Source organism: Macrobrachium nipponense, chromosome 36 (assembly GCF_015104395.2).
Source record: "Macrobrachium nipponense isolate FS-2020 chromosome 36, ASM1510439v2, whole genome shotgun sequence".
In the NCBI taxonomy this organism is placed as follows: Eukaryota; Metazoa; Arthropoda; class Malacostraca; order Decapoda; family Palaemonidae; genus Macrobrachium; species Macrobrachium nipponense.
This window is the reverse complement of record NC_087220.1, coordinates 37,947,973-37,971,229: the sequence shown is the minus strand read 5'-3', so window position 1 is coordinate 37,971,229 and position 23,257 is coordinate 37,947,973. Positions and strand designations below refer to the sequence as shown.

The following is a 23,257-nucleotide window of genomic DNA, read 5'->3' as shown; positions in this document are numbered from 1 at the left end:
CAGCTGCACAACTAGTAACTACGTATAGATGTGTAAGCATATATAAATATGGAATAGAATAGGCTACTGTTTATTATGGAAAATGAGAATTAACCCTCAGTTTTACTTATGAGAAGCTAGGTATTGACTGGCAAATATTGGAGGTAAGTTGATGCTTGAGTTTATAGTGGCCAACCTTACTGCATTCCCCATGTGAAAAGGCCTGCTCACCAGAAGCTACAGCAAACAGCTAATCTGGAAGAATTCTGTAGGACATTTATGGAACATGGCAATGTAGAATCAAGAGAAAGTCCTTGAATAATGCTGAAGTGAGTGGAAAAAGAGGAAGAGCCTGATGTTTGGCTTAAGGCCCAAATTTAATGATTATTTAATTCATTCCAACATAGCAACGAAAAGGGATAAAATGCAGCTTTTAAGTAATTACAAAGAAGTACCTATCAAGTAACACTTGCAAACATAACCCTTTCTCAGAATAAGATACCTAGAGCTTGGAGGTAGTATACCTATCATGAGTACCTTGTTCTTAGGAGAAACCAATCTAATTCCTGGTATGTATTTCCAAGTATGCCATCTCTATATATCAAAGTGCTTGTGTTCTGGTAATACTGGTAATGATATGTACATGTACAAAGACATGTCTTAAAGTTAATGCACTAGTTAAATTTTTTACTTTTTTATTGATACTACATAGGTATAGTACATATATACTGTATGTACTCTGGATATCTGAATATACTTTTGACAAATTTGATAGATATGGGTGAACAGATCCATATAATCCTGACTCTTTGAGATTCTGATTACAGAAAATGAAGCCATGCAAAAAAAGAAATTTGTCTTAACTTCCACTTGAGTTGAAATTTTTTTTGTTTTCCATTTTTTAATATATGCAGTACTTTAATAAATATGAAGTGTTCAGATTTAAAGTTACACTTTTACAGGAAAGAGTAGAAGAAAAATATTGCTATGCTCGTGAATGATCAGACTAGATTTTACCACAGGAATCTCAAACCCCGAGGAATCTCAAACAGTTGGTTGTCTTTAGAGAAATCAATAGCTTCCATGATTTTACCTTAACTTGATTTTAGCCGTGTTATGTCACAGTGGCGCATCAGTAAGCTTGGCCTACATGGTCATTGATGTCTGGGACTGCAGAATGTACTGGTGGGTTTTTGGTTTAGCATCAGTAATTCCAACAGTTCTTGACATCGTGGTTATCATAAGTGTCCTTGTTCTTAAGAAAAGTGTGTGATTTTAAGGATCCTTGTTTGCATTTCAGTGAAGAGATATTGTTGTTGTAATGCCTTTCATGATAGTTCCTCATTTGTCACTGGAAGGTAATGTAAAATTTGTCATATTTTTATGCATCTAGTCAGTAGATTTTTCAGGTAATTTATTTAGCTAATATAAAACATTTCATTCTTAATTTAAAAGTTTTCAAACCAGCCCTTTGAGAATTAAGATTTCCAACTCATTCATCTTTTTGAATTATGAACTGGTAGTTAAAGTAATGTTACCAAAAGTTGCACCATTTTATAGAATTTAAATCAATTTGCAGTGTTGGTACTTAAATGAATTTAGTGGATTACCCATATTCGTTTGGCATACAAACTGTGTACATAGGTCACTTGCCATATTTCATCTAAATTTGCAGTCATAATTTATTTCCAAAACATATGCACAATCTTGCTAATGTAATTAGTAAGAGGTTCATTTTAAAAATATGCACATATCAGATAAGTTTCAGAAATACCTTTTGTGTTCACATTTAGTATTCGATATTGTTTATTGTAGTTAAGTCATTTTTCTGCAGATTTTACTTTTTAGTTTTTGTAGCTTTAAATACCTTAATAAACAAAAGTGGTTGTGGTTCCAGTGTTCAGACTTGTTAAAAAATTTGTAGTTAGCAATACGTGTGCGCCTGCAGAAAAAAGTTTAGTCTTTCTTGCGTAATGAAATTCACTTATTATAGAATGAATTAATCGTTACTTTAAGGAAATGCAATGATTTTCGAGTATTTTTGTTGGTTAAGGTAAGGGGAAATTGAATTATACATAATCTCTATACAAGACAATAGAGGTAGTTTTGCTCCATTTTAACAAAGTGAGTTGTACTGTAAATGTTTCAGTATTAGGCATAATGTCTATCATTAAATACATAATGTGATCTATGGGATGAAAGCTATATGTTGTCCAGATTTTATTTTTCTTATCTAATATTGGAAATGTATTACATTTCCTTATAGCTATTTCAATGAAAGATATACAATATACTTTATATTTACTACAAATCTGCTTTCCTGGCAGGAAATACATTTAATGTTGATATTAAGAGAAAAGTGGTTATCAACAATTTTCCAGAGTGAATGTACATCACAGAATGATATGAGTTATTTTGACTTTATGATATACTTTAACCAAGTGTACAAAAGTTAGAAGGTTGTGACCCATTGATAAATAGAGGAAAAGTTCCCTGTAGAGGCTGAGTGATTAAACAGAATTATAGTCATGAGTTTTTATTACTTCTTTGGGCTTGTTAGCTACTTATAGATTGTAATAATTGGTAGCATGATAGCATGAAGATTTTAGATAAGTGCTTATGTAATTGTAAGAGAGTTTTGTCTATGTATTGTAAAGCTTAAACATTTTGTCCAGGGTTAAGCAATCTTTTATAAATCCCATAAATCATGTTACATTACAAGGTTTTAGTGTTAATGAATACAAGAAGAGATTGGGGGTAGAATAGTGACATAAGACATTTGTAGCTTTTAAAGAAGGTTATGAAATGTTTCTAGTCATCAGAAAAATATTTGAAAGTACAATTTGTAGCATTTCTTAGCAGGTAGATTTTGAGCCTCATGTGAAACACTTTTTTGCAGCTATGTGCCTCATGTAGAAACTTTGTGCCTTCAGTGTTATAGTAGGTGCTAGAAATTCCTGTACTATACTGAATGTATTTGTACTGTAGTTCTGTATTTGTTCTGTCCAGATAAGATTATAATTCTGTGCAGTATGGATCATAAAATATTATGTTGTACATTCTAATATGCGTTTTGTCCTTGATCCAAAGATAACTATGTAACTATGTATGTATATGCATAGTGTTTGCTGAGTGTGCTGTGATGACACTTGGGTCTGATGAATAAAACGTTAAGCAAATGCTTTTGCTTGAATTTTATGGCATTTGCTTCACTTCCAATGAATAAAATAAAGCAAATGCTTTTGCTTGAATTTTACGGCATTTGCTTTACTTCCAATGAATAAAATAAAGCAAATGCTTTTGCTTGAATTTTACAGCATTTGCTTCACCTCCAATGAATAAAATAAAGCAAATGCTTTTGCTTGAATTTTACAGCATTTGCTTCACTTCCAATGAATAAAATAAAGCAAAAGCTTTTGCTTGAATTTTACAGCATTTGCTTCACTTCCAATGAATAAAATAAAGCAAATGCTTTTGCTAGTAAATGCTTATAGCTGATACTTAAGTTCAAGCAAATTCTTAGAAATCATCAGCAATTGCTTCATTTCCTATGACTAAATCCTAGCAGTTTCTTTTGTTTTGAAGCAATAGCTTGAAAGAAAAAGATATAAGTACTATGTATGTGTGTATGTATGCATGTATGTATGTATGTATTGCTTTATCTGCATTCATAAAATATTCTATCCAAGCAGCAGATAAAAGAATTATAACAACAACTGCAACAGACCTTAACTACTACTACAAGTATACCACAAATACTACCACTTCCCATTACCGATATAGTAAATGTAAAGTAATGCTATTGGAACTTTCGTTATCACATAGTTAGTTGGCGCCTGTTCTGTTTTAATGTCACATATAGTAAGTATTCAAATCCTCTAGTAGTATGTATAAGGAGGGGAAAAAATAACACTCCTTTGGATTTTTTAAAACAATTTGATTCAGAGTTACGGATACTCAAGATGCATTTATGTATCTCATGAATTATTTATAGTTGTGTTCTTCCATGTTGCATTCAAATCAAACTCATTCTGCCTGAAACGAATGGCAATCAAAAGCCAAACAAACCAGAAAATTAAAAGGCACTTCCATGTTTATATGTATACCAGTTAGTTGGACCCATCAGGAATGTCAAACACATGAGTAGCACAAGGCTGGGCCTCTGAGCAAAAGTTCAGAATCCATTAAGCAAAAGGTAGCAAATGGTGATATCATCTTAATTCATTACCTTTTAAGCAATTACCTTATTACTTTTTTTGCCTAGGCTTTTGCTACCTTTTGCTACTCAAGCTTTTGCTTTTTCTTACAAGCTTACAAGCTTTTGATTTAAGCAAGCAAATGTGTTTTTTATTCATCAGACCCTGTACTATCTTCTGAATGCAGCTTGTGTAGGCTTGCTTTTTCACCTGTGAGTGAAAGGAAAGGTACATTGTATTTGGTGTTCATAAACATGTTTTGGAACAGAATTCCTATGTATCAATTACTGTAGTGTACTACTGAACTGAATTGTGTTCAATTGTGAATCTGTGTGATAAATAAAATTAAAATATTTTTTCATGCCATGGTTGTATATTGTAGATTCTTCTTCTTCATTGCTTGCAAATTCACATATACTAATCAACTATACTTTAAAACTATAATGGAAAGAATGAATGCGAAGTGGATGAAGCTGTAATTGTGGTAAAAGCAAATGATGACAGAGTTAGTTGCAGTTGTCCACTAAGGCCAGTGCCTCACCCACAACAGAACTTCAGAGTTTTACCTACCTCATTACAAAGAACGTTCTATAATTGGAGTCTTAGGCCCATGTGCAGTCATTCATGTGCTGGAGTTAAGTGTTAGTTTAGATGAATGTTATTGTCACAGTGTATAACCCAATATTTGAGCATCATTTTAGTTTATGTAGTAGTGAATACTTAGTCTGTTTTTTGCAGCACATTGTTTCGTGTCTTTTGTGAGCTTGAGTGAGCAGAAGTTTTTATGTCAAAAATTTCACACAAACTGTTGATTTCATGTATCATTGTACTATTTATATACTGTTTACATTGTGAAATAAGAATGTTTCACACTTAATTTTCTTGCCAGTGCTTCATATTTTTTTCAAATTGTTCTATTGTGGGAATGTAGTTTTCTATATGGTAATCAAATAACACTCATGTATTGTTTTTAGCTGCAATAAATGCTGCTGATAAAAGCATATCTAAAACAAGGCCACATCCAAATAAATCCCCTGTCCCATGGTGGACTCCAACCTTAGCAACTTCAAGCAAAATCAAACACGTATTAAGTCGAAATCTTAGCAGACTTAAGACACGTCTCAGAGCCCTCAACAAATTGCCCTACCATGCAAATACACTAAACAAGATAGTGTCATCAACATACCAATCAATTATATTAAACCTTTATATAACAAATATAATGCCAAATTTTGAAAACTTGTAATATCTGAGACAATATTATCATGGAAAAATTATGTATCAAGCTTGTCGACAAATACATCTATGAAAGATATTTGGCAAAAAATAAGGAAAATTAACGAAAAATATATGACACCCAAGAAGGGCAATAAACCTAAATGGGAAACTAAATCATGACCCATATGAGATCTCGAATATAATAGGGAAACACTTTGAAAAGATAAGTGCCTACTCCAATCTAAATGAACATTTTCAAGATATAAAAACCCAGGGAAAAAATACTATACTCAATTTTGAAACTATTGAAGATCTAGAATATAATTATGTATTTAATATGGATGAATTAAACAATGCTCTAGATTCATGTCCTCCATCGGCCCCAGATGATGATGAAATATTATTTGAAATGATACAAAGACTAGCCCCCATTGCCAAATCTTATTTACTAAAATTCTGTTACACTATCTGGATGAAACACGTTTTTCCATCGAATTATAGACTTATATCTTCGATAAGCTGTCTAGGAAAATACTAGAAAAAATGGTTAATTCACAACTAACGTGTCATAATTAAAAATTCCATTCTAACATCAACGCAATCAGGATCAATAGCTGGTTGATCAACCCTTGAGCCACTAACATGTCTAGATCATATTGAAAAAGGATTTGATCAGAAAAAATTAACAGTGGCAATATTTTTTGACATGGAAGAGGCATATATGATATGACATGGGGAGACAATATCATGCAAAACATTCACTCTGAAGGTATAAGAGGCCATTTATCAATTTTTATTGACAATTTTCTATCAGATAGGACTTTCCAAATTCGAATAGAAAATTCTTATTCTAAAGTTTATGAATTTATTACAATAAATTTACCTAAAGGAGTTAAAACAACTTGTATGTTGATGACTTTGCCATATATTATACAAGTAGCACTCTAAGAAATGCCCATCTCAAATATTACCAATTGGGCAAATTCAGTAGGATTCCAATTTTCAATAGATAAAACAAATGCAATAATTTTCTATAAAGATAAAAGATGGTTAAAACAACAATCAATTAAGCTTTATCTTTATAATACCAAAATTAAATTCTGCACAAATGTTAAATACCTAGGAATGGTGTTTGATCAGCACCTGAACTGGAAAGCACACCTCAAATATATTAAAGCAAAAGGCATAAAAGCCCTAGCCATATTGAAAAAACTATTGCATACCAAATGGGGAACTGGACGTAACACCATGCTTATGTTATACAAAGCAACAGTATTATCAATAATATATTATTGTTGCCAAATATATTTATCTGCCACAGAAGCTACATTAAAAACACTAGATGCACTGCATCATGAAGGAATACGTTTGTGCATGGGAGCATTTCGATCATCCCCTGTAAACTCCTCATTAGTAGAAGCAAGTATATTACCCGTAAAACATCACCGCAACTTGATAACTATGCGTAGGAGCCTTTCCCTTCAAGCAGGAACATCTCCCGCTGCTACCTGCTTTTTTAATTATAACCAAAGATTAGAAAACCATAGTGCTAGCTCGTTCTCACAAATAACCAAATATTTAATGAATTCACATAATATTAAACCAATTTTCCATCCAGCAATGAAATTCCCACCACCCTGGACTTTGAAAAGAGTAAAAATATGTACTGCTCTATCATATCTTCTAAATAGCATTATGGCAAACAGAGATGTACTGCTAACATGCGTTGGAGCACATCAGAAGAAAGGGAGATCAACTTATGATCTATACAGATGGATCAAAAAACAACACTGGAGTAGGAGCTTCAGCAGTCTCAAAAGATAAGTTATTTAAAAAAAGCCTTCTCCCAATATCATCAGTATGCACTCCTGAACTTGCAGCCATGCGAATACGTAGCACTAGACATAATATCTGAGAAGAGAGCAATTTCCACCATAGTTTTCAGTGACTCATGAAGTGCTATTGATGCAACAAACAAGTACAAGTCTACAAATCACCTTGTACAAGAAATCCAAATAAAACTACATAAACTTATTCAATCAGGACTATAATAAAAAATATGCTGGATTCCAGCACATGTGGGAATTGAAGGAAACGAAAAAGCAGTCAGCTGCCAAATTAGCTTGCACTATTCCATCAACAATGACACATGCCCCAGTATCAGACTGGATAATCTCAATTAAGCCTTTAATATATCAAGACTGGCAAATAGATTGGACATCAGTGCCAACTACAAACAAACTGAGAGATATAAAAGTGAAGCTAATTCAAGGATGTCATCATCTAAAAACGAAAGAGCTAAGGAAGTTTTATTAACAAGACTACGTATAGGCCATACTAGATTTTCACACGGTCATTTGATGTTAAATCCACATCCAGACCCAATGAAATGTAGTTCATGCCAGACACCAATGACTGTCCAACACTTATTAGTCGATTGTTCAGTTTGGAACCATCAAAGGAATTTATATTTTCGAAACTCAACATTAAAAGGCATTCTTGCTGAAGGTAAAGATTTCTTTTTTAATAGGATCATCATGTTCCTAAGTAAAACCAGTTTCCTAAATAGTCTAAATATCTCTTTTTTTTCTGGATTAAATCCTAAAAACGAGCAAGAGAAGAGCCTTTGTTAGGCTCAGGGGTCTGGATAAATTAATCATTTATTATAATATCACGACGGAGAGAAGGCTCCCCATTAGTGACTGCATGTGTGCGACCCCCTTTGGAGGTTGTACACTCGGAGAGACCTGCAAATGAGTACCTGACAGCCCTAATTCCATGAGCAGCGCCCTTGGAACCAGAGACAGGAGAACGAACCTAGGTCCAAACCCTGGGGCTCACGTAACACTAGCTCCTGAGGACAGTGTCACGGTTGCCTCTCCCAAAGGAGCAGGTGAGCCGATGAGAGAGCCAACTGCTTCCTTCCTAAAGGGAGGATGTAGAGAGACACCATCTTTCTCTTCTTAGGTCAGGAAGCTTTGAAGAGGGCGATAAGGAGGCATTGGATGACGAAGATGATGACCCCTTCTGTGACGAGATGACATCACGACTGTGACACTGGGAAAGGTATTTAACAAGGCAAGGAACCACACTGATCAAGAGCAGAGGGTTCGTTCAGCAAAGCTGAGCACTTAACTCGGCGGACCTGGGCTGGCCGAGCCGAGTCAAGTGAGCTGGTCAGATCACCACCACATAATCCTCAGCAAAGAACTAACACTTCTTGCCAATTAACTTTTCTCCTTTGAGGCCGAAGCTCTCAGAAGAAAAATAAAGGGGAATTCTGTGTCTGCTGTCCTACGTGTTCGGACTCTAAGGTCCAAGACACGAAGACGGAACTTGACCATTCACCCATCGACCCTGGCACCTAACGAAAGCCAGTCCTAGCTTTCCCAAGTGGGTTCGAGTCGTAGCTTGGTCCCTTCTCTCATCCCGCGCTGCTGTCACGACAGAGAGAGGACTCCTCGTCATTGACTGTGGATGTACGTCGCCCCCTTGAGGGGTTGGGCATTCAGAGAACTCATGAACGAGCCTCTGACACGGATCTGGTTCCATGAGCACTGCCCTAGTACTTGAGACTGGAGAAGGAACCTTGGTTCGAACTCCTTAGGTTCCCTAGACATTAGACCCTGGGGACAGCATCACAATCCCACTCCCGAAGGAGCAGGTGAGCCAACGAGAGAGCCAGCTGCTTCCTTCCCGGGGGAAGGATGCTGATCCTTAGAAGTCTCATGACAAGAATTCATAGAGAGGTGGAGAAGCTACCTTCGTCTTCTTAGGCTGAGAAGCCTTTGAAGAGGGAGGTGAGGAGGCATGAGATGACAACGAAGAAAAGACGAAGACGACACCTTCTGGACCTCTTATCATCAGCTTCTTTTTCGTCAACTTCCGCAGGACTTCTTTTAAAGGATGAAGCCCAGTCATCCCCGAAGTAGAGATAGCAACCACAGGGCAGTTGTAGATACTGCTCAGTGATGAAACTCCTGAATAACAGGAGCCAATCAATATGATTTTTTCCAGCAGGGGAACTGTATACACACTCGAGAGTCAGTGTCACAGCATGTTAGAGTACAATTCCGACGGTTATGATAACCAAAACGAAGAGATATCCAACCATCAACTGCTGTAATACACTATCACTCACTGTTAGCCTGCAGAAAAAAGAAAAATTGATTAAGGAGAGTGATGGTCCTTTCGCATCAAAGGGCACTGCCCTCCGAAACAAGAGGAGATCCCTCAACATCAACACCACACGCAGCCCCCCCTTCTTCGTCCGATAAGCTAGCGAAAAGGGGTGAAGGAGATGGGGAATGTCAGGAAGGGAAAAACAAAGGGAAACCCTTCAAATTTTCCCATGGTAACTCTCCAAAATGCAACGTAAATGTCAATAAATATAATGTCATGCCCTCGCATTCAAGGGCAAAAATAAGTGATAAGGGTGTAGATATACCCTGCTGCCAACCCTTAACACACAAAGGGGAAAAGCGTCTAGCAAGGCTTATCATAAAAAGTACATTCAAAACATATAAAGGAATGATCCCACCTGAAAACTCGTGATTAACAACCAGTCAACAAGAGCTCTCAAATACACATCTTCACTCGAAGACTGCTGCAAGTAAATTGAAGTGTTTATGTATGGGTAAGCGGGTCTCCCTGCCTACTGGGCAGTAGTTACTGCCTAACCACCTTTTTCAAGATTTTACGACCATATCCAGCTGCTACACCACGAAGTATATCCTATTGTAAAGGACCGATGGTTCGTATATCGTGTAGGAACAAATAATCTTTTATCCTATGCTATCCTACCAGATTTTGTTTGACAGCAATACTGCAACCCCTCCAGAGGATACATGATGCTGTTCATTCCATTTCTGAAGTGTTAATTGGAGGGGGACCAGGATACCATTGGTTTATAAAATTTTTAAAATGTAATTTATTCTATAGAATTTGAATTTTATTATTTAAAAATGTGAAAATTGCAGGCCAACCTTGTGATAGTTACGGCATTGTAATTGAATGATTTGGTTAAACTGGGCAATAATGATTAATAAGGAACTCTGTCAATGAACAGAAAGAAGCCTTTTTCTTTTTTTCTCTGCTGTTGAAGGGAACATCATGTTATTTACCACTTACATGGGCATGAGACCTCAATATGATCTCCAAAGAAGAAAACAACAGATCGTGGAGTGGCCTTCATCATTCCAGCTGGGCAGGTGAACTGAGGTTATTTTAACCAGATTAAGGATTGGGCACACTCATTTAACCCATCAGTTTATTTTAGAAGGAAGCAATCCTCCACTGTGTGCTTACTGTGACAGATTCTAACAATGGAGCACATTCTGACAGTTTGCCCCAGATATTTTAACCAAAGAGCAAAATATTTTCATGGTAAACCCATCTTGGATATTTGGGAGATGAAGCCAATATGTCTGCTATCATCTCTTTTTAAACTGCATAAAATTTTTTAATAACATTTATTTTTTTCTTAATATACTATATATCACATACAGATTTTTAATGACATTAAATTTTTCTATGTATATAGATCACGCCATTCATTAAACTTCATATCTTTTACTTTATTTATTTGATTGGTCACATCACCTTGTTTTATTTATTAACCATATTTCACTAATTCACTGATTCATTTGCTGTAGCATAATTTATTTGCTCTTCATTACGGCAATGAATGGCCTTTCTGGCCCCATTGCCTGGGCTTTTGCCCTAAATATCATACATCCATCCACCCAACAGATTAAGTAAAGACAGTCATTCTACGTATAGGACAAGTTAAAAAAAATAACTACTACATGCCAAAAATGTTGATATATGCTGGAGTGTAGTCTAAAAGCAGAAGGCAGTACCCGGTTACTGGCGATCTGGTTTTATAGCACTTGTCTTGCACCGAAAATCGATAAATAGCCGATTTACAGTTATCTGCGATTTTCACTTATAATCAAGCTGTTAGAATGGAAACCCCGCTGATAACCGAGGACTGCCTGTATATTGTATGAAATTAACCTGCCACTTGTGAGTAGGTAACAATTTGTTAGCCGAGCTGAAATAAACCAACTGGTGCATCTCTTAATATGTATACTATACCACCCCTTGGTTACTACAGCTAACTTTTATGCCTTCATTTGTAGGTGCAATACCACCAAGTTTTCTGAAGCATTCTTCAATGTATTGAAAGTTTTATGCATTTATTTTTCCTATGAACAGCCTAATCTTGTATAGAATCATTTTTAAGGGTCCTAACTAATGAAGTGATATAATGAACATGGACCCTAGTCCAGGGAGTTGGTATTCACCAAGCTTAGCTTATTTGCTTAATAATCTAATTTTTCCACCAGCAGAGTGTGTAAGATATGAAAAATTTTAGTTCTTGTACATTACATTAAAATATGCTATATTCAATGGACATCATATTATTATTAATACAGTGTTCATAAAATAGTTTGAAAGATTTTTAATTGATGCAGACAGTACTTTATTTTTAACAAAGAAACCATGTGTCATCAGGGATAAGAAACCCAATTTGACATAAAAAATATAGTAAGGTTTTTATCAAAGGCTCCAACACTGTCTAACAGGTATATTTACCCAAAAAAAATTTTATCTGGTACTTTAGTCTAGTCATATTTAATTTGCAAATACATACGAATGTATGTATTTGCATGTAAATACATCACAGTTACCCATTGACACACAACCAAGGTAGGGTCTCTATGCTTTGATAAAAAAAGGAATGAATGTTTGTCAGAAAATGGTTCCAGTGCATCGATTACTTATGCATGATCCATTGCACTTCCAAAGTGATTTTCTGTCTATTAATTTTGTAAGGACCTGTAGTGTATCAGGTTATTCATTGCAGCATTGATTTTTTAATTGGTTTACAAAGTTGATATGTTAAAAAATTTCTTACATTTCTTAGAAATATCCATGCTTGTCAGTGTGAATGGACATAAAATCACAATTTTTAAAAGTAAATTGTGTTTTTCCTAACTATACAAACCTGAGGTTCTTTATATTTGGAATTACTCTACAGCGAAGTTGGAACACAATCATTAAATTCTTGAACAAGGTGTTTAGGCAGTAACTACCGTTTGGTAGGCGGGTAGACCTGCCTGTCCAAATGTAAATACTCCACTTTGCCTTCTGGACTCAGGTTTCAGATTGAGGGGTGTCATGAGGTGGGCATTAATGTAAAGGACCTGAGGTTTGTATACGTAGATAGGAAAAATACAATTTACTTTAGAAGAATTGTCATATTTTCCTACACAGTATACAAACCCTTGGTCCTTCACATTAGAAGACTCACTGATTGGTGGGAGGAATCTGAGTGAGCTTCTAGAACTAACTGGAGTTCAGCACACCTGGGATATTCCTCCTGGTTGTAAGAGTGAGGAGGAGTGCCCTGCCTCTGATAGCTTGATCGGAGTATAAGAGCTTCATGATCAAGAGTCAGACTTCTGGGCCTTTCTGAAATGAGTGAGGAATTGTAACTCATCCAAAAATGGGTATGGGAAGAATATTTAGAGTCGGAGGAATTAATGCAAAGTTCTGGGAAAGGTTTGCATTATTGCCAGTCTCCTTCCTCCCCTTGCTAGAGGAAGAAGTGGAATTGCTTCTATGATTCTGATAAGAAAAATAGAAAGGAAACTCGATGCGTAGGTTTACTGCATCAAAGGCCCAACCAGCAAGTGTAAGTTCAAGTCATCCTCAACCCGAAGGAAGAAGAGTAGAAGGACGAGGAGGGGAAAGGCGGAGATGCCAGTCACTCTTGCATCCTTGTCACCTTTAGAATTGCACACCATAGGCAGGATGCAACTTGTCCTCTTGAGGGAACCGGGTAAACAAACACAACTTGTTGAGCATCACCACTGGTCCAAGGAAAAAGGAGTTCCAAGGCCCTGTGGGACTACCCAAGGAAGAAGGATATAGATGTGGTCCTAATGAGACCGCATCTAGGTTCCAGTCCGACATATTCTTTGGAGTGTGATGAAAGTAGCAAGCCACTTGCACCGTTTGCTCTCTCAGAGAGCGTACATTGACAAGGTATCTGCAGAGGAGTTCCTCACGAAGGGTGTCAATCCTCTGTAGGTACAGCAGCACACCAATAGGACAATACGTATAAAGTCCAAAATGTAGATCATGAAGGATTCACTCTCGTCAAGAGATGCCGAATGATTGCACATGACACCTGCCTTTTGAAGGGTGATGGTAAGAATGAACTATGCAAATTGTCATCTTCGCCAATGCCAGAGGGAGACGAGATGCGGTCTTGGAAATCAAAACTCTGTCTGATGGTTATTGCTAGATATGTAAATGCTAGACGGGACTCAAATGCCTTCTTGAGGCCGAGGTCCCTGTGATGGAAAGACAGAAGTTCTCATCAGTAGTTTAATCTCAACTAAGGAGAAACAATATTACTTTAATTAACGACTAAGGCGAATGTAGACCTACGTCTTCACAGTTGAATCAGAGAGAAGTGAACTCTCACGATTCTGATCATAGAAAAAGTCCCGTCGATATCACCAACCTGTGAAGACCGCTCTAATCCCTGTTTGTTACAAAGGAGTGAAGAAGCTATTCCGCTATTTCATTGCTGCTCAGCAAGAAAGTCTAAGCTTGCAATGAAGGCAGGAAGTCTTTAGCTGTGAAAACATAGGGATTGTACTGCCTGAAGAACCACTTCTTCTGAGTTGGATCAGGAGGAACTCTTCTTCCTACCCTGGAAGCAGAGCTAGTCGGGCTGGGAACAGATGAAGTCTTCCATTATTCATTTCAATTTGAAGTGAACAAAAAATAATTGAACACCTTACAAATTAGAAAAATGTTTATTTGAAAACAAAACTGGAATTGTCTGAAGAAAATCATTCTGAGTCATCGCAGTGGCTGATGGTTCAGGTGCAATGGAGTAGAAGACTACAGACGTCTATCTGAAAATTCTCGCAATGGCAAATATGTAGCACGAGAAAAGAACCTTACGCGAGAATTCCGAGCCAACCAGAGACCTTAGTCTGTGATGGCCGGGCAGAGAGATTCAAATTAGTAGTCAACCCTCGACAGAGGAGAACTATACTAATATGAACAGAATCTCAGAGAGAAGGGAGAACTCTGCCCCTCGCTCGACTCCGTATATCGAGTTGCCTGCTTTTGCATTCCATGCTGGAATGTGTTCGGCTTGTAGAACTATTGAGTGCAATACAGATACACTGGAGTACCTGCATGTTAATCGAAATGTGCGGGAAAGAAACCCTCTTGTTCGGTGATAATGCCAACCCTGTGGTGCTGTTGGTAAACAATGCCATTAGTCAGTTCAAAATCAAAACCGGAAACTCTTGGGAGGCCTGAAAGGCTGTCCTGAGTTTCAGGTTAATCAAGAGAAGGTACTATTCATCTCGATCACATACCAGAAAAACTAACTTAAAGGTATGTGCTTACTACTTGGACTGTGCAATTGCTAACAGACACATGTTGCAAGGAAAATATACCGTGTAGTATATTCATAGCTCCTGCTAATTGAGCGCCAGCCTAATTCTTCTTCATTTGAGAGACAAGAATAGGGACAGGAAGCAGACCTCCTTCATTTTCTAATGAAGAGAGCAAAGGTGAATCTGTCCCGAAGGGAGGGTTCTACGGTGATAACAGGACACCGAAGAGAACTAATTCATGCTGAACTGGTTGTTCCCAAAACAGGAGCACCGGAGAGGTTGTGTCGAACTTCTTGGTGCTATCCATCCTGAACAGATTGAACATATGTTCGGTGAGATCCTAAGACTGAACCAGGAATATAGTCTCTTGTATTCGAACTTGGGGAGTAGATCCCGTAGAGTTCCTCTTATTCCCTTTCTCATTCCGGTGTAACCCAAGATGTAGAGGGGAAAAAAAAGAGGAGGGTTGACTGTTCTTGCCCGCTCTTCTTTGAACTTGTGGTGTTTTCATTCTGCCAAATGAAGCATTCTTTTCCTACAACTGTTTCGTTAGCGTGAACGTGAGTGAAAGTTGAACGGAGTTAAATGTGGCAAAAGTTGCCGAGAACTTGCCGCACCTTGCTATGAGTCTATCCACTCCATGATTGAACCTCATGAAGAGGACTAGACTACCCAGAGAACCTCTTCACAGCTCCTCCAGATGCCATGTCCTGAGGGACAGCGACATTGTTCTTAGCACCCAAAAAATAGCCATTCCTGGCTTTCACAGGTGGGTCTGACCCACCAAAGCGGCTCGGTCTCTTCTCTCACCCTGCGCCACAGTCTTGACAGAGAGAAGACTACCCATCACTGACTGTGGGTGCACGATCCCCCTTTGGAGGTTGTACACTCGGACAGACTCGTGAATGAGCCTGACACAGGTGAGCTATTGAGAAAGCTAACTTCTTCCTCTCTGGGGGGGAGGATGCAGACCCTTACAAGTTTTGACCCAGGTTTTCTTAGGAGGCAGAGAAGCTACGTTCCTCTTCTTAGGCCAGGAAACCTCCAAACAGTTCAACCGGGAGTTATGGAGACAACAAACGATGAAGACGATGACCCCTACAAAAGTGCTATGCCATGGCAAGGAACCGCATTGATCAAAAGCAGAGACTTCATTCGGGTATAGCCGAGAACTCCGGCTCGCTGGCCGAGCTGAGCAGATCACCACCACATAATTATGAGTGGTAATCATCAGCAAAGAACCATCAATTCTTCCCAATTAACTCTTCTCCTTCAAGGCCAAACCTCCAAGAAGAAGAATAAAAAGGGATTCTGTGTCTGCTGTCCTACATGTTTGGACCCTAAGATCCAAGACACGAGGACTGTACTTGACCATTCGCCTAGATGGTGTTGGCATGCAATACCAAGATCTGCATAAACTAAACCAGGAGTGAAGAGTGAACTTATCTGTAGGCTACTGGTAAAGGCTCATCTCACTATCCATATGCTTGAGATAGCAAGCGCTAGAATTCATAAGAATTTCTGTTCTTCGAGAGAATCCCGACTTTTTTAGGCAAGCCTTGCCTTGCCCTGGGGTGCTCGGCAACATGATGAAGCCGAGCACTTAGAGTGCCAGAAACTAAGATCCAGGCACTCAGCGAGACTCCCGATTCTTGTAATTATGGGAGAATTGATGAATTGGTTGCATTTGACAACATTCGCAAGGGTTGCTTGTGTGTGTGTGAGAGAGAGAGAGAGAGAGAGAGAAAGAGAGAGAGAGAGAGAGCGGCTAGTTGTTTCGTCTGTCTCGTTGGGTTGTTTGCATTCGTTGGAAGTGATAGGATGGGTCTTGGATGTTTTGCCTATTTACGTATTATATTGTATTTTTATGTTTATTATTATTGTTAAGATAGTATGGGGAAGGTTTGGGCCTGTGTTTTTTTCCCGTTTTGAGAGAGAGGGAGAGCGTGAAAGAAAGAGAGGGTGTAAATGATGAATGGGTGGTTGACGAGTGAACTGCTTGTTTGGCGGGTGTGTTGGCTTGTTAAGCGGCTCTGTCACCGAGCATTTGGAGTCACTCAAGAGCAGTCAGTCAATGAAGGTATTCGTAGTGAGAGGTGGTCAGTCAGTGCAGTTGTCTGTGTGATTTTCACATAAGTTTTGGGTGTTCGGTGGTCGGGTTCTGTTGTGCTTGTGTCCATCTGTGGTTGTTGAGTTGGTGAGTGATTTGTTGTGTCTGGTGTTTGTGAGGTGTGTGGTGTTGGTGCTTGTTTGGTGTTTTTTGTATCAGTGTTCAGTGGTTTGTTGGTGATGGTTGGATGGGTGTTTGGCAGTTTGCTGGTGGTGGTGGAGTTTGTTTTTTGGTGGCCGTGCTGCGTTGAAAGTGCAGCTTCTTGCCCTGATTGTGTTGAGTTTCCTGGTGAGTAAATGTAAGAATTTGTAAGCCAGGATTGATTAATGCAAATGTGGTGAGGTCTTACTTGCTTGCTTAGCTTGTGATCCCACCACATAATAACAATGATCAGGAATGCCCATCTTGCTCAAGTGTTTGGAAATCACAGAAAACCAAAATACTCCGAGAACGCCAGAAATTCCAAGGAATTCAGTCATTTGACGAGACTCCCAATTCTTGTAATAAAATTTATCAGGAATGCCCGTCTCACCCAAGTGTTTTGAAATCACAGAAAACCAAAACACTGAGAACGACAGAAATTCCAAGATTCAAGAACTCGGCAAGACTCCCTTTTATTGTAATAACAATTATCGGGAAATCTCGTCTCGCCCAAGCGTTTGCAGATCATAGAAGACCAGGACACTTGGAGAATGCTAAAAATTTAGAGGAATTAAAGTGCTCGGCAAGACTCCTGAATTCGTCAGATAATCATCGTGGAGGAGTCCATCTTCGACTCCCTTAGAAATCGGGGAGGAACGGGCATAAAAACCAGTCCTATATGGGAGCATTTAAGACCAGTCCCATACGGGAGCATTTAAGACCAGAGTAAGTGTTTCCACAGAATATGCACTTGAGGCTCCCAAAACGCAAGACTCCACAGGGGACTGCAAATTGGAATCTGTCCAAAGGACAGAAAGAGCCAGGGAGAACACAGTCTCCAGATGTTCGAATTTTCTGAATTTAAACACTAGGTGTTGAGACAGTGAGAAGTCTCTCAGTCATTGACAGAAGATCCTTCCTCAACGACGTTGATGTACCCCCGGTGGGACCCTAAGACCCTTCCTGAAATGTAGGCCCCCCGATGCTGAATCCTGCAGAGAGCACTTTGCAGCTATATCCTATTCACCTCGCTCCTCGTGGTGTAGCCATAGCATGTAGAGGGAATAGGCGAGGAAGATTGGACACACTCGCTCTCTGTGCTAGCAGAACTAGCTGTGACGCAAGTCCAGGAGAGCATTCTCGCCCTGGAGAAACATTTTCCCAAGGAGGGATACAAAACTCTTGCAAGGTAGGAGAAGCGATCACCGCAACTGAGACTGGTCAGTCATGTGAACATGATCATGGCCTGGGTGGAGTTGATCGTGCAACTGATTGGCAAGAGCTACAACCATCCTCCTGATGCATCCCAGTATCCTTCGAGGTCGAAACCTCATGGGAGGACTGAATGGGGGACCTCCTACCAGTCTCGCCAAAGTACGGTCTCGCGAGACCATCACATCAACCATGGGAACCGAGCAGTCACCGTGAGAGTGATCGCTGGCAAGTGGTGTCATCTGAGTGACTCACTCCCCTTTCTTCCACTCCGTACCTGAGTCATGACAGTGAGCGGGCTCAGTGTTAATGACTGGATGAATGCGAATTCGTAGATTTGCATGCACTCGGAGAAGCTCGTGAACGAGTGACCGACACAAAACTAATCTTAAGAGGCAGAACCTCTTAAGACCCTGGGGACAGCGTGACAGTTCGTCCTCCCGAAGGAACAGGAGAGCCAATGGAAGACCCAACTGCCACCTCATTTCAATGAGGCAGACCCTTAGAAGTCCCGTGATAAGACTTCTTAGGGCGGGGGAAGACTACCTTATCCTCTGGGAGGGGAGCCTTAGAAGTCGAAGGGGAGGAAGTTGAAGGAGATGATGATGACGATGAGGGCAAAGAGGATGATGACGACACTTGATGGGTTCTCTTCCTCCTTGACTTCCTCTTCACCAACTTCTGCAAGACTTCTATAGGACAAAGCACAGTCGCCATCAGAAGTAGACTTAATAATCACAGGGCAGCTGTGTAGATGCTTTCCAGTGACGAAACTCCAGGATAACAATGGCAGCTTAATATGATTTTCAGCTGGGAAACAGTACGCACACTTTGAGGACCAATATCATAGCATGCTGCAAGTGACAGGTACTACAATTCCGAGGTTACGATCACCAACACGAAGAGATATCCAGCCATCTGCTGCTGTAGGTAATCCATTATTGCTCTCTGTTAGCCTGTAGAAGAAAGAAAATATGATTAAAAAAGGATACTTCTCTCCTATCCAAGGGCACTGCCCTCTGAAATGAGAGGAGATCCCTCAAACATCAAAACCAAAGCCCCTCCCTCTTCGTCTAATAAGCTAGTGAAGAGGCTGAAGGAGAAGAGGGAATACCGGGAGAAAAAACAAAGGGCAAACTTCCAAATTTTCCTCTCGGTAATTCTCCAATGTGTAAGCGTACCTATCAAATTAGTATTCTGCCCCGCCTTGACATTAAAGGGCGAAAATAAGTGATAAGGGTGTAGATACACCCTTTCCGCTGACCCTTAACACATAAGGGGAAAGGCGGTCAGCAAAGCTTATCAGAAAAAGTGGGTTTGTATGTTAATTATTAAAGCCAAATAGTTATTAATATCAAACACAGTACATAAATTCAAAATATTAAAAGTAAAAAAAAAAAAATTCCAAAGGGAAATTGTGTTTAAAGTCAGCAAGAGCTCACACCGAAAGCAAAGTGGAGTGTTTACATCCGGGGCGGGCAGGCTGGTTTACAGACGGTAGTTACTGCATAATCACCTTGTTCAAGATTTTAACGGCCGTGTTCCAGCTTTGCCGTAAAGTAATTCCTAATGTAAAGGACCGACGGTTTGTATATCGTGTAGGTTGTAAATTGGTTGATGTTTTGTTGAGTAATTTTGCAAAGCTTCCAATTAACAGTTCCGCTTCGATGTTGTACAAAGTTAGGTTGTGTATTTAGTCACAAAATAATGTGCAATTATGCAGATTTGCTTCTCCAGGAGTCTTATTGATAAAATGTATTTCGAAATAGTCTTTATTTGTAATAGTGGACGCAATCGTGGACACTCCATGAGTATTAGTATGATGCTTCTAATTTTTATTCACGCTTGGTGAATTTATCTTTTCCATATGTCATTCTAGTCTTGTCTTTAACTTGTATTTTTACCATTCATAACATGTATGAAATATGTAGATGAAGTGATGTTTGCAGAGAGGTAATAAATGAAAGTGAGTGTAATTTGCATTGAGAGAACAGTATTATATTACATCAGTTTTGATAATACAGTAGTTCAGTACATATATATCATGGACAATTAGCACATGTTCTTTAAATCTTGTATTACCTTGAAAATTCAAATGTAAAATTCATTGTTACTTAGGGATAGGAGGATTTTGAATAGTAAGTACCTTTATTGTAAATTCCATTCTAACTATAGTATACTTTTGATGTGTATATACTATACCATCGTCCTGAATTCCATTCTGACTATATAGTAGTACGTAGTATATTTTTTATGTGAATATGTACCCTCATTCCAAATTTCATGCTGACTATGGTATAGTACTTTTGATGTGAATATGTACCTTTATTCCAAATTCCATTCTGACTATACGTAGTATACTTTCGATATGAATATGTATGTACCTTCATTCCAAATTCCATTCTGACTATAGTATATTTTTAATATGACATATGTACCTTGTTCCAAAATCCATTCTTTCTATAGTAGTATAATTTTGATGTGAATACATATGTACCTTTGTCGCTAATTCCATTCTGTCTATAGTATACTGTTGATGTGAGTATGTACCTTCGTTCCAAAGTCCATTCTGACTAGTATACTGTAGATGTGAATATATACCTTCTTTTCTAATTCCATTCTGACTTCAGTATAGTATACTTTTGGTGTGTTGTAATTTGTTTTATGATAAAAAGTGTCCACAATGTAGCTTACAGTGGATAGTTGCTTGAGGATGAAAAATAATCAAAATAAATTTTCACTGTTAAAAATACTGTTTATGAAACTTGTCAAAAAAGGTCAGTATAGTTCAGTGTATATAGTATTTGGGATTAGATACCATCAAATTATTCATAATAGCATATGCACTTTTTGTCATGTAATTATATGCATTAACATTAGTTCATGACGTCTACATAAATTCGCGTGCAGAACTCTACTGTATATGTACTAATAATTCCTAGATTTTTTTTTTACATTTTGGAAATGATCTTACAGCAGTTGTAATGTCGGTTACCTTTAAGATTATGGCATATTATTATTTTCATAAGAATCAAGCAATTAAGCAGATTTTTTATTTTGTGAAGATAATGAGTATTTGTTTTAATGCTAAATGTCCATGACATATTATGTAATACATGGAATATTTTTTCTCAATTTATGCTAATCTGACTATGTAAGTCTTCATTCAGCCTCCGGTGTAATATTAGTTTAAAAAGACATTTTGATATGAATGATGGAAAATAAATGGTTCTACAACATTTCTTCTTGTTTTATTTTTCTAAAGAGCAAGCAGTGGAAATTATGGTAACAATTCATTTCGAAGTAATCTTTTATGAGAACACTGTCTCACTTCTGTGTTTATGTGAATACCCATCCTCTGTCAAGTTGCATCTAATTGGAGCTAAAGATTGAAACAAGGTATTTATTAAGGAAGAAAATTCTACTTTTTGTAGCTTAGCTATTTGTCGCTAGGTCTCTGGAAAACTGCGTCTTGTCACTAAATGTCGTTAGGTCTCTGTAAAACTGCGTCTCCTAAGGAAATCCTGTTGTAGGTCAGACTTTTCCTTTGTCATAGTCAGTAAGAGCTCTTGACTTGTAACTTTCTCTCATTGCTTTATTTTTGCCCTGTTTTGTTTTTCCTAAAACTTTATTAATAGAGAAATATGAGGGCAACTCAAAGCAGGTCTCCTCATTTAAAACTAGTACCTGATGGAATGTTAGGAAAGTTACCTCTCAAGGGCTACTGTCAGTACTGGGTTCAGTATAATTGCATTGATGAAAATAACGTCCTGGGCTCATTGCTGTACTTCTAGGAAGTATCACTGGACATTCCTTTTAACCGAGAGTACACTCGACCCTGATTTTGTGGTAGATGTGGAAACTGCCTAGATGCGTTTTACTAATTTATTGAATAATTCAAACAGATTTTAGTGCTGCTTTCGATTAAGCAAATCCCAAAGCACATATTTATAAAATTCAGAATTCTGGAGTTGATGGATATATTTTAGGATTACTTCAAGATTTCTCTACAGGTAGGCAGCAGCGAGTTGTTTCCGTTTTTCCACAGGGTAGTAATTTTATTTGTATGAAAATCCAGATATTCCTCTAACAAATATAAAATAATTGTTTTCAAGATAATTTCATGGTCGCTACTCATTGTAGATCTATGTATGTTACACCTGGTGGTTCTTGTTGCACTGCCACCTAATGGTTGTGTCACATACGTTCTACTCACACGTTGTCGGTGGGCGCATTCTACTTTTGTATTTACATATTTACATTTTCTTAGCAATGAGGTGTGAAAACAATCAAATAGGACCGTTTCAAATTTTATAGTTGCTTTGGAAGCAATAATTTAATGTTATGACAAATTTTTTAGTTCTTTTATTTAATGAAAGGTTTGGAAATGTTTCATAAGAATTTTTTTTCTGAAACTTGGCTGCACGTGACATTTTCTTACAGTTTTGAAATATATCAAAGATTTCACTCTTATGAAACATATTCCCCCTCATTTTGGGACCACCTTGACGTGGTGAGGTGGCTCTCGAACCTCAGGAATTTCTTCTTAGGTTTGAACCCGAGTCCCAAATAACATTATATATTTTGGGGTTAATATTTGTGGACTTTTCTATTTTTGTCAAAATATTCCAAATCGGATAAATAAGAAAACATATCATGGCTTAACGTGGAGTTAAATCTGAAGCTAAATAGTGAGAACTGGGGTAGACACATCAAAGACAATGAATGGCTAATCCAAGTAACCAACAAAAAGTAGTCCACTGTCTTTTTAAATGTAATGGAAATAAATAATATAAAAGTAACAATTACAAGCCACGAAAACATTGAATTATGTACCAGGTAAAGTCATCCTAAACAAAAACGAACAAGAAGAACTTCCTTCAAAACAGCTACTACTAGACTCCTTAAAATTGAGATATGACATTATTCACGATCTAGAAATATACTCAATTCCAAGTAGGAAAGAC

The 23,257-nt window shown here is 38.0% G+C and overlaps 1 protein-coding gene across 1 annotated transcript in view; it reads left to right on the top strand.

Annotated features, from left to right (window-relative positions):
* LOC135203567 (transmembrane protein 107-like) overlaps window positions 1–21,531 on the top strand; it is a 95,752-nt gene extending 74,221 nt beyond the window's left edge. Inside the window, exon 5 of the mRNA XM_064233316.1 lies at window positions 1,089–21,531. Coding sequence (XP_064089386.1) covers window positions 1,089–1,252 — 164 coding nt within the window. The 3' untranslated portion in view covers window positions 1,253–21,531. The remainder of the gene's footprint in view (window positions 1–1,088) is intronic.
* The last annotated feature ends 1,726 nt before the right edge of the window (window positions 21,532–23,257 follow it).